The sequence below is a fragment of the Simochromis diagramma genome, unplaced genomic scaffold, assembly GCF_900408965.1.
Source record: "Simochromis diagramma unplaced genomic scaffold, fSimDia1.1 OVJJ01000545.1, whole genome shotgun sequence".
Classification (NCBI taxonomy): Eukaryota; Metazoa; Chordata; class Actinopteri; order Cichliformes; family Cichlidae; genus Simochromis; species Simochromis diagramma.
Window position 1 is genome coordinate 1196288 of NW_024387371.1, and position 12810 is coordinate 1209097.

The following is a 12810-nucleotide window of genomic DNA, read 5'->3' on the forward strand; positions in this document are numbered from 1 at the left end:
ATCAGCGTACTATTGTGAAGGCAAATAAAGATCCATAATGTCTTCTCTGATTTGAGTGGCTCTAATGTAGTGATTTGCACATTTGCCTAACAAGCAAAAGATCTGGTTTGGTTATAGACACAGATCCCTTGGGAGGAGTGCGGACAGTGATAGATTTACTGATGGTTAGAAGAAGTGTGCTGATAATGACAGGGAAAGAACGAACGGATGAAAAATAACATATCTATTGTAAAGTCTTTCAGCACTTCTTCACTCTAGATTTGAACTACATTTAAACGTTTAACAAAATTGGTATGAGGAAACATGTTTAATATAACAGATAATATCAATATTGGAGCAGTCCCAAAACAATCAGGTTAAATTTAGGCAAAGAAAGTTACAGTGACAATGTGGCTGCATAATTTTCTTTAGATAACATTTGTGTTGGTAGCTATAGTAAAAAGTGAGCAAAACTCACTGACTATACTGCCCCGCTGATGCTGTTTTCATTTTGACCGTTCTTCTTCCTCCTGTCGGACCCTTAGTGAAACCACAATGCTGCAGTATATGATAACCAGGCTTTCTGTAATGGTTCATTTTATCCGATTGCTGTCCCAGTGTGCAGAACTTGGAAACTTTAGGCTGAGGAAACTAGAAGGTTTCAAGCAACACATCAGAGGAAACTTCTATATTATTATTATTATTATTATTATTATTATTATTATTATTATTATTATTATTATAACAATAATAACAATATAGTTGGTAGACGAAAGTTTTTCTGGGCATTTTTAAGAAAAAGGGGGTGGGGTGGGGGGTTCTGTGTTATGTGAATCTCTATCGTCGCTCGTGATTTAACAAAAAAGAGGCGTGGATGTGTTTGTGCGTGGGGTGAGAGAGAAAGAGAGAGAGGGAGAGAGAGAGCGGCGTCTGTGTCCTATAACAGCTGGTGTCGGGGCGTAATGACCTTTTGTCTCCAGCCGGTCAGGTACGGAGGGAGGGGGGGCGGAGATACTGAAGGAGCAGTTTCATAGCGGACTGGTCCCGGCATCCCGGAGACCAAATGGCCGTGAACCGACAGAGAGGAAGAGTGTGATCTAGGTTTTTCTTTTCTCCCAGTACTAACAGCAGTAAGAGCTGTCTCCATGCTCACATAGGTTAGAAGGGGCAGGAAGCGCTCTTCATCTCTCACGCTCAGTAGCCTACATTTTATCCGTCTGGCAGAAGAATGAGAGAGTCCTGTTGACACCACGGAGAGATACACGCTGAGACCGACTATGGCTGTGGACGGTAAGAGCGCCTACTATTCCCTTTACTAGAGCATATTACCCATACCCACAGTGGGTATTCATACGGGGCATGAGCTGGTCTCTAACTGTGACTTTATAAGCTACTTTGGGGTTTTCTTTGACATCATATCACATTTGCACCACATCTATTATTTTTTATAGAACATTTATGATGCTATTTTTTGGCAAAAGAGAAATAAAAATGCCTTTAAGTAGCAGGAAATGTTTCTATGGAGATTATTTTATGTATGTTTTCTTTATTGTGGAATAGCCTCTAGATTTCAACTATCCTCAGGAAAAATAAATAAATAAGTAAATCTGCAAAGTTGTTTCTGACAGGATTTCAGGTAAGAACTTTTCAAAATAAATGTGGATTTAGTCTTCTCTGTCATGTTAAATTTGCCTTTGAGAAAAAAGACTTTTAAACTTGCATGTAGTCAAAAATACCCAGCTGTAACGTGCAGTTAAGTAGCCAAAGTCTTTGTTTTACAGGAAAGAAGACTGTATTGGAGGTTCAGTGTTACCCATGGTTTCTTTGTACTTGATTGTATTTGTCCAGCGTCTGGCTCACCTGAATACATTACCAGCTGAAGAATAACAATGATGCTGTATTCTTTGTTATTCATGCTTTTGTTTTGCTGTTACACAAGTATGAAATATGACTTCATCAGTCATGTAAGCACAATAACCCACCCCCATCCTTTCAAAGCACCACCAACCCCACCCCTCACAAAACAGAATTTGTTGCTTTTAGATCTGGATTGAAAGGGTGGCATACACTACAAAGAATGGTAATCCATAGCTCTCTCTTTTCTTTTTTGTAGAAGGCTGCGGTGGCTAAATCTGCTGATTGATCTGATGACTGTTCTTCATTCATTAATTACTGTTTGGTTTATGAAAAGCTAGAAAAGAAACTGATAGTAAACTACAAAAGCTGTTTAGCAGCTTTGTTTTGCTTGGAAACATGACTGAAATTTAGATTTTGCGTATCAAAGTGATTTCTTTAAAAACCAAAATTCCCCTGAAAACATGTTGAAATAAATCCTACCCATTTTTTCCTTTTGTTTTTGTTGTGAGGTCACATTTTATGCAGCCTCAGCTCAAAACAAATTTCTCTTTGCAGAGCTCTGATTGTCTTCCCCCCCACCCAGCCCACTTACCCTAGCTTCAGGGGACCAAACTAATTAGACATTAATATACTGTGCAAAAAAAAAAGCTCTTCGGTGTTTTTTGGAATTGTTTGTACCCTTGTTTTTTGTCCTGCCACTTTCTCTTTCCCGCGCTTGGCTGGTTGGTGTTAGCTCCAGGCTAACTAACTTAAGTGAAGCCTAATCAGAGCCTCTCTTTGCTCAAGGGCAATAATGTGTGTGAGAGCGTTGGTGTAGTGCCAAGTGGGTTTTCCATCTGTCCTCTGTCTACTGAAGCAGGTTAGCTCTTCATTAGCATGATTGCAAGGTGGAGGCTCAGTCAGATATGCATACGTGCATACTGACACATTGGACAATCCATAATTAATCCATAGTTTACTTAAGCATCATTAATTTACTCAGAGCCTCTGGCGCTGATGCCACCCTGACACTGCTGTGCCACTTAAACTTTAATGAATATGGGTCCAAAAAGACTGTATCACTGCTTGAAGACATGCATGGGGGTGACTATACAGCTAGGAAACGATATCAGACTTACTAACATCTGCAATAAGTTATAGGGCACGGATACTTATTTAAGAAGATTTTGTCTCTTATTTAAAACTTTTAGAAAGAAAGTTTAAGAGTCTATTTGAGGAATTTAGATAATTGTTAACCGAGTTTACATCCAATTTGTGAACTGTGATTACTTTTAGTTGGGTACGTACAGAACCAAAGCGACACTGACTGGTAATGCATTGCATTGATTTACATATGCCAGGAGACTTTAGTGTTATTGTGAGGTAGGCTCTCGGCAACCGGCCTGTGACACTATCATTTACAAGGGCTGATCTGCATTTTAAATGGTATAATAGACATTTTGCCTCATCTTCATGTAAATTGCTGAGGGAATTACATTTTTCTCCTTGCTGCCTGCTGCACAGCAAGTCAAGCTATATAATTATATTCCCCTCTACGTTAGGCAATTCCGATTGGATGAAATTCATCAGATGTTTGCTTAAATCATCCAGGACATCTGGCTCTGTTGTCATATCTGAGATAAGCAGCCATACAAATGATCCAAGTGGGCCACTGTGCCGTCCAGTGCTCATTGTTTAGGATGAGCAGGATTTCTTTTTCTCCAGAGGAGAGGACAGCAGGCTTCATCCCATGTTCACATTAGCGATAGACATGGGGGCAACCCAGTGTGTGTCCTCCAAAAGGCAAGCCTGGCCAAGCCCAGCAGCAGCATATCCAAAGATTTTGGGCCAGTATAGAGCATTCCAGCATGGTTTCCATCCATCAATAATACAGCGAGACATAAGCACACACACTCAGACATACAAAAAAAAAAAAGCCAAAAGCCATGCCCACCACCAACCTGACAGGCCCACACAGAGACAAGCGCACAGCTGGATCTGAATCTATAAACAACACATTTATTTGTGTCTCTCTCTGGGCATGTTGGTAGAAAGCCTGCCAAAGAAGGGTCGATAGTTGCTGTTTGCCGTGGTTCATGATGGACACTTACTGTAGGATGGGGGCTTAAACATGAGGAATGTTTGTACTGTAATTTTCTTCTAATAGACAGACATGCTGCAGCATTATTTTCTTTTAATTACTCTGAAAATGTAGTTCTACCATAAAATAATTCATAAAAATGAACAACTATGGCCTAGATACACGCTCCTTGAATAATCTATTGTGTTGTCCTTCCTCCAAATGATGGTTAAAAGCCCCAAAGCACAAATGCATAGTGTTTCTTCAGATCAGGTCACACCATTGTGTGCTCATTTGGTTTTAAATGAACTGCCCCTTTCCACTGAGAAGCCAAATATGCGCACATGCTTTGGTCAATGCATCCATTTGTGTTTGTATGTGTGAACATGTTGATGAAGCATAAGGGAAGCTAACACCCCTCTGAGTGAGGCGCTGCGGCAGGAGGAGTGTTCGCTGTAAACAGACAAACTTTGTTGTTTTCCTGGTGTGTGCTATATCGCCTGCTAGAGAGTGCATCCATTTGGTGCTGGAGCCAAATGTGTTTGGGGCCTCTGTAGTTGGGTAATATGGTAATGGTGTGCTAACCCTCTCAGCTACAGTGGCATGGAGGGGTTATACAGCAATTTCATGTGTTTATGCTTGTCAGGGAGCGTGCAAGCTGTTAACCTCTTTGCCGTGTCCATCATCATCCCGTGCTTCCTCACAGCAGGAGGGTGTGCCACTCAATATAATGCATGGAGAATCCTCTTTAACACACGCATGCACACACACTCATGCACTCCAGTCATCCATCATCAGCTCTCTGATCCACTGCTGCCCTGCAGCTGCACCTGGTATGAGCATGTGCATTTTAGACTCACAGAGAGTGGAATAAAGGCTAAATTGACAGAGGGATAGAGGAAACAGGGGGGATGTGTTTGTGTAATCTTGTACAGTAACTGGAATTCCCAGACTACATTAACAAGAGCCCTGAGAAGTTTCCATAAGCTGTTTTATCAGCTGAAGGTTATATTATTGTTATTAGTTTCTTCATAGCTTTGGCTACCATTTTTTCAAGTGACGATATTCTTGTAGCTCACTCAAGAGAATACTGAAATGATTATGTCTGTACATAGTAATGTATGTTTATAATAGAAAGGTTGGGCCATAATTTTGTAGTTTGTCCTTTTCCCACCTCTTTCATATATTGTAGCTAAATCGACTGGATAATATGAAGGAAATGATTATCTCATGAAACATTTGAAATGTTATTTTAAAAGAAAAGTATGATATATGATATGATATCATCATGGTATATGAGAAAAATGAGAAAGTGACCTTTTCATGAGAAAATATTGATATGAGAGTACCAATGAAGCATTTATTATTAGAAAAATATGAGATGTGTATTCAGTCTTAATTTTATTTATTTTTGTCTATAAAGGAAACCTGTAATATCTTTGCATTACTTAAATTTTAACTTTATTTTTTAAACCAATTCAGCTGCTGATAATTTGATTAGAGATTGTAGTATGTTATTCGAGAAGCCTCAAGTGTCATCCACTATTACGCTCTCCAAAATAATGAGATATTTTTGTACAAAATAATTTTAATTCCTCAATAAGCTTCTTACCCCCTTTTTATATGTTCTTGTTCATAATAATATTTCTGCCTTTCTGGGTCTCATCAGTTATACTGGTGAGAATAACTTTTGGGCAAAATCACAGACTTTGGTTTTGACTTACTCAGGTAGACTGTGGTGTTTAAATGATGCTCAGTTGGTACTAAGGGGCCCAAAGATTGCCAAGAAAATATTAAATATCCCCCACACCATTACACCAATGATACAAGGCAGGATGGAATCATCTTTTCATGGTGTATGCACAAAATTTTGACCCTGCCATCCAAATATTGTAGCAGTAATCAAGACTCATCAGACCAGGAAACGTTTTTTATTTCAATTTTCTGTTCTCCAATTGTAGTGAGCCTGTGTGAACTGTACTTTCTTGCTCTTAGCTGACAAACAAGGCATCCAGTATGGTCTTCTGCTGGAATCTGCTGCATTCTGTTCATTCTCCTTTCTGACACTGATTTGGCCTTTTCACTCAAAGGACTGCTGCTCACTAAATATATTTTCCCTTTTATGGACTTTTCTTTGTAAGCTTTAAAGATGTCTACACAGGAAAATCGCAGTATATCAGCAGTTTCTGAAGCACTTACTAAAAACCTTGATACTGAAAACATGTTTCTTTCCCATTTATTTGAAACTATGCCTAAATGCATTGAGTTGCAGCCACATGATTGTCGATGAGATATTTGTGTTAAAGAGCAGTTGAAGAAGTATACCCAATAAAGTATTAGGCGAGCTCTTGTACTTGTTACGTTAGTAAAGTTTTAGGTAAGTGAACTTCTCTTGGCTTAATGTTTTATAAAAAAATGTTCAAAGCCCTAAGACGAGCCAGGGATATATATATGTATTATCATTCAGATGATTTCCCAACATGGCTGCAGGTTGGTAAGACTTCCTTCAAGATGAACTTTGGTAAAACTAGAGAAACATGACTTAAGTTGCACAACTCACTTGGTAATTCAGGGTGAAGCCAGTCGTATTAGTAACACAATATGAAGTTTAGATCAAACTCAGGTATCCATTAGAGTGTTGCTGTTGGTGGAAAACTTTTTTCTGAGATAATGATGTAACGGGTTTTTTTGTGGCTCCGTGAGACCAACCGCCAACTGCTTTAACCTCTGACCCGATGTGTAGGACTTAGATGGACTGCTTTAATCCTGCAGGCCTTTCGCAGATTGATGAATGAGTAAAAGAGGAGAAGCCTGTTTCGGGGTAAATAAGTCGCGGATTAACAAGAGCACAGTGCGGTGGATTTCTGAAAGATTCTGTTCTGAGGCGTCACACCTCAACTGTTTTCATTGAGTCTGCCCTGTGCCCTCATTGCTACCAATGCCATGCCTGTAATACTCTGCCAGATGACAAGGCCTCACCTTTCCCAAATTCTTGTCCTGGCTCCAACTTTTCTCCCGCCTCTCCCCCCTCACTGCTTCCTTTCTCTATCCTCTTGCTGAATTAAAGTGCGCACAGGCCCATATCCAATTTCTGTATTTTAATTAGCCTTCTGCACACAGAGAAGGATCAAGGGAGAGGAACTGAAAGGGTGCAGGGACAGAAGAAAAAGAGAGATGTAATTTTTCTGAAGGATTGCACTAATTAGCTTTAATTTCATACAGTGGTTGTATCCCCCATGCATCACTCTGTTGTTACTTACAGACTTAACTCACTGTATTTTCCCTCACTCACATACTTGATCAATTTAATTACTGAATTTTGGCTGTTGTGATAAAGCATCTGTGTAGTTTTATTTTTGACCATTATTGCGGTAGTTCAGTTGTAATGACTCGCATTATTGTTTATTTCTGCTCTCCATCATTACCATCGGTCCCGAGAAAATGAGATAGCAGCAAACGGGAGGCCATGTTCCACTAATATCTTTGTGTCCTCAGCCTCATCCTTGGCCAGATGTCTTTCAGCCTGCAGTTTCAAGGAGAGCAGTCAACCCCTTTCCCTCAGTCGCTAACTCTCCCATTAGAGTCTGCTAAACAAACAGCCTAATTAAGTGTGGCCTTGTGTGATAGGGTATGCTTGGAGCTTTTTACTCTTTTTTAATAGGTTGGCCTGCTCCTCCTACCAAATGCTGGGGGTCAGTGAAGCTTGTGGAGCAGATTGCCCATTACACCAAATGGCTAATGGCTCCAGCTACACCCTAACAATGCATACCTCCTTGCATAGTCAGAAGCACAAGTCACATCCATTCATCCACTCGAAAAACAATTACATTACTCCTAATAATAACCTAGGAGCGTGTGGCAGGGTCCGTCTGCATGTGAGATGTGTCTTCTACATCGGTTTACGTGTATATATTAAGCCACTGAAGTGTGCTTGCGTGACTTTGAAATTGAACAAGTTTAAATCTCGTTCCTCCCGTACCTCTTCCAAAAATAGAAATCAATTTTGTGTTCCGTCTTCCCCTCTTATCAGTCACTTAGCTGTTCCCTCACTTTCTCTGCTCCAGCCTATAAATCACGCTTTTTAATCGCTCTACCTCCATACGGCCCACCTTATGTTGCGCTCCTTTTTCCTTCTGTCCATATTCCACTCTTTCCCTTCCTGCTCTGTTCCCTGATGTGTATGATTACAAAGTTCCTTTGAATATACAGCAACTGGCAGGGTCTATAGCCTCCTCTGGCTGTCACGGCGCTGCTCGAATAGGCCCTCAATTTACCATGTCAATAGGCAGCCAAGTGTCAGCCGAGGTGGAGAGGAAGAGTTGTTTAAATGCAGCTCAACGCACAGTGACTCTCTTTAAGCCAAGCAGTATGCTCTCTAGTTAGCTGCATTTACCCCCACACATTTATACAGTGTTTTATTTCCTAATTTTATATGTTCTCAATATATCTTTCTCAAATGCACTTAATTTCCACTTCCTTTTCATCATCTTTAAAGAGATTTTTGGAAACATTCCTGTCTGGCTCTTCTCTCTTCCCTATGGTACCTCTCTGAAGTTACATTAAAAAGAAGCCCCTCCCCAGCCACGTCAGTTCGACAATTCTTTGCATGCTCATTGAACATGTGACATTTTCACTTCACAAACTTTTTTTTGTATTTCCTTTTTTCACTCCCATGCTTACCAAACCCAAGGGAAGCTCTGGCTGATGAAAAAGCCATATGGCGCTATCGAAAAGTGCCTCAGACCATGGAAAATACACATTACAGTGATTTATAACATGCTCGAAATGCACTGATAAATGTGAGTAGTTTAATATGACATTCAGGTTCCCGTTTGTGTGTACATGTGATCCGATTTTCTGCAATTAAGTCACAAATAAGAACTGACTTTAACGTCCAAGCCCAGGAGATGTCTGGAGGCTGAAAAGAAGAAATTCTGTAATTTTAGCTTGAATGTAACCCACTTCCTCATGTGGCCCTTCTTGACTTCTTAAGTGATTCATTCTCAAAAAGAGATTGGGGCCATTATGTCAAAGGCAATCTCTCATACGGCACATAAAGATCATGTGTTGAAAAAAAAAGTTTCTATCTGCGCTTGATTTTGAATCAAAATCTTCTTAGATTCTTACCTGTCTTATATTATTTCCACTTCTAGCCCTGGTTCTCTATTAATTTGTGGTCGTTTTGATCCTTTACTTTGATCGCTGGCATCAAATGGTGGAAACACTGGGCTTTAGCGTGGCACTCTTTGTGTACAATACTACGCTTTTAAGTGTTTGCACCCTTTTGACCTGATTTAGTTGAATCCACTGAGACATGCGGCTGTTGCAACTTATCCTTAGATTAGGATGGATTTGTCTCGTAAGAGTTATAGATAGGCAATCACTTTCAGCAGCCTCTAAGTGCTGTATTGGTCATAATATCCTCCTGACTACCAGCAATGCAAATTTGTCCTCTGTAGATGACATTTCTAAACCTGAATATCTTCCATCCACTGCATACTACAGAAATACCTACTTTTGGTATCTACAGGGGACATTTGGGGCTTTCCAATGATACCAAATGTGAAGGGGTGGGGCTTTGGGAACTTTAGTTTTTTCATCAAGGATCATGGCGGCCATCACTGCAAGCACATTTTATGGGAAGAAGAAAAGTAAGTGCATAAAACTTTTTATTGAGGAATTTTTGGCTACAAATGTTGTTAACATATTTTAGATTAGTCTCTTAATAACAAATTAAAACATAGTATGCCTAATTTTAACTTTATTTTAGTATAGTATTGAAGTGTTTACAAAATGTCCTCCGTAGTGGACATTTGTAGTTATTTCCTCTATTTTGTTCCATTTTTTTCAAATGACCAGAAAGGGAGTCTTTTTCCGAAGCAGAAAGAATTTTATTACGAATTGTTGAGGGAAACTCAGATCTTGAGTTGTCTGATGAAGAAGATCAAGATGCATTGTTTGAGCCAGAAGCAGAGGAAGATGATTCAGGGAGCTCTGAGGATGAAATTCAGGCAGGGCAAGCAGATACTGAGGAGTCAGATCAAGCTGAACAGTGCAGTCGGCGTCCACTGTGGAGCAGGAATTCAAAGTACACCTTGAGTTTATATTTTAAAACAATACCAAATTTTATTTAACAATTGAGACTCATTTAAGTGTTTTATTCCCTTTTTCAAGATTCAAATTCCAAGTTGATGATCCTGCCATTGTTGAGAACAATGATGTCATGACACGTGAAAACTGGACCCCAATGGATTACTTCAAGCAGTACATCGATGACTCAGTGTTTGAAAGAATGGCCTTGTGCACAAATCAGCGCGCAATCCTTGAGTCTGGAGCAACACTAAATACCACTCCTGAAGAGCTGAAGACATTCTTTGGGATTTCCATTTACATGGGTTGTCTAGGCTATCCAAACATTCAAATGTATTGGGCCTCAAACACCAGAGTTCAAGTTGTGGCAGAATCCATGACTAGAAATCGTTTCTACAGGCTCAGAAATTCCATCAAGATCATCAATGACCTTGATGTTTCAGATGATGAAAAAAGAAGTGATCTCTTGTGGAAAATCAGGCCCCTTTTGGCCAAAGTGAGGCAAGGATGTCTGAGTCTACCTAGAACAGAAAAATTGTGCATTGACGAGCAAATGATCCCATTTACTGGTCGCTGCCCAGTGCGCCAGTATGTACCAGGCAAGCCATATCCAACTGGATTGAAGGTGTTTGTCTTAGCCGCACCAACTGGTTTGGTCTTAGACTTTGTGGTGTACCAAGGCAAGACTACCTTTGGAGATACAGGAGGAATGGGTATTGGAGAGAAAGCTGTTCTTCATTTGGCAGAGTCTGTTCCCCAAGGAACCCACCTGTTCTTTGACAGGTTCTTCACAACTATCAACCTCCTTGACACCCTAAAGATGAAAGGGCTGACTGGAACTGGAACCCTCATGAGTAACAGGATTCCAAAGGAGTGCAAGATCATAGGGGATAAGCCCTTCAAGAAGAAAGAAAGAGGGGCATCAGAGATGGTAGTCAGACGAAGTCCTCCTGAACTGTCAACTGAGCTGTCATTAAGTGGTTGGACAACAAGCCAGTTGTCATGGCATTCTCTGCCTATGGCATTGAACCTCAGGACATACGCACAAGATGGTCCAAGAAAGACAAAAGATTTGTCCAGGTGCCAAGGCCACTGGCAATTGCTGAGTACAATACCAACATGGGTGGTGTGAACCTTGTTGACCGAATGTTGAGTTTCTACAGGATGGCCTCTCGCACTCGGAAATGGACAGTACGTGCAGTTCTCCACTTTTTTGATCTGGCAATCACCAACTCGTGGCTTCAGTATAGGAGTTACTTGCAGTTTCGGGGAAAGAAACCACTGAAGCTCCTTGACTTCAAGCTGCTCCTTGGTGAAGAGTTGATTACTCAGGCTCAAGGAGGAAGCGCAAATGACAGTGTAGATGACTATACTCCCCCACGTCAAAAGTGGAAACCTCAGCCAAATGAAGCTCTGAGACACTATGGTGCCATCCATCTTCCAGAGATGGTGGATGAAACACATGCATCAAGATGTCGCAGATCCAACTGCACGAGCAAAACATACGTGATGTGCACAAAGTGCAAGGTATTCCTCTGTGTTTCCAAGAAGGGGAATTGCTTTTTGAAGTATCACTCCAAATAAACACAACAGAATTAATCAAAAGTGATGTTGGTCTGTGGATGTTAACCTTGTTCTTAGGTTTATCTCTTTTTTGGGGGGAAGCAACTGTTTGCCATCAAAGTTCAGTTTTACATGTTTGGCCTTCCAATGTCCTCTGCAGTGGACATGTGATATCTAAAAAATAAAAACTTTTTTTTGTAAAAAAATGATTTCAGTCTTCTCATTACCTTACAAACATTGGGGGATTTAAAACATTGATTGGACAACATTTTTTTTCCTGGTAGTCAGGAATATTGGCTGTTAGAGCAAAAGACAAAAATCCTGTAGCTATATATAATTTTTTTTTTTTTTTTTTTTTTTTTTGCACAAGCACATAGAACAATCTAAGACTTTTGCAGTTCTTTACAGTTGCTTAAGGGAATAAACAGCAATCAGTTTGTCAGAGTCCAATTATATCTCCCTCAAAACATTTCCTCTCATTCCACTTCATGTGCTTTTGTCCTCCGGTTGTAGTCTTATGCTTTTATAGAATTTTGCTCCAGAAATAGCTGTTATATCAAACTAGGAATGACAGACGTTAAAATGGAACCAGGACCAAACTATTGTCGTGGGAGGCAGCCGAGGTTACGGCGCTGTCAGTCAGAGTTAGTGGGGGCGGGCTCTAAGCTGTCATCCCAGTGTGTCGGTCTCGCCCTACATATCAGGTCAGTGGTGCTCTGCAGGCTTTGGATCTCGGTAGAAGCAGACACACACAGAGATGCACATACACTACTTTTAGGGATATAGCTATGTGGGGTATTGTATATACAGTATTTTTTTCCTTCCACTTGTGTGTGCACTGCACGTTTGCACTGATGGGCCGAGTCACCGAGTCTGGAACAATGCTGGAAATAAAAACTGACACAAGTCAGGAATAATTCTTGTAAGAAAGTCTCTGCCTTCAGTGGATTTTTGAAATGGATGACGAGATGAAACAGATCTGACCAACAGATTTGACCAAAAAAAAAAAAAAAAACTGATTTAAATTTCTCTGCAATGACTGAGAGAAGAGAAAAGCACAGCCAGTAAATGTAGGGATATCATGTGAGATGGGTTTGAGGTGCACTAATTTGACAGAAAGTGATGTAATTAAGGTCTGTATAATAAAACTCTTCTCTCCCAGCCTGTCTCATCTAAAGTGAAAATGGTAGACAATCAGCCAGTGCATTAACATCAATAGATGTGATGGCACAGAGATAGGGCTGTGTGTGTATGTCTGGGAG

General features: G+C 40.3%; 1 protein-coding gene across 1 annotated transcript in view; it reads left to right on the forward strand.

Annotated features, from left to right (window-relative positions):
- Positions 1–944: 944 nt before the first annotated feature.
- The window catches only part of samd10b (sterile alpha motif domain containing 10b), a 57815-nt gene continuing 45949 nt past the window's right edge, over positions 945–12810 (forward strand). Inside the window, exon 1 of the mRNA XM_040008324.1 lies at positions 945–1269. Coding sequence (XP_039864258.1) covers positions 1257–1269 — 13 coding nt within the window. The 5' untranslated portion in view covers positions 945–1256. The remainder of the gene's footprint in view (positions 1270–12810) is intronic.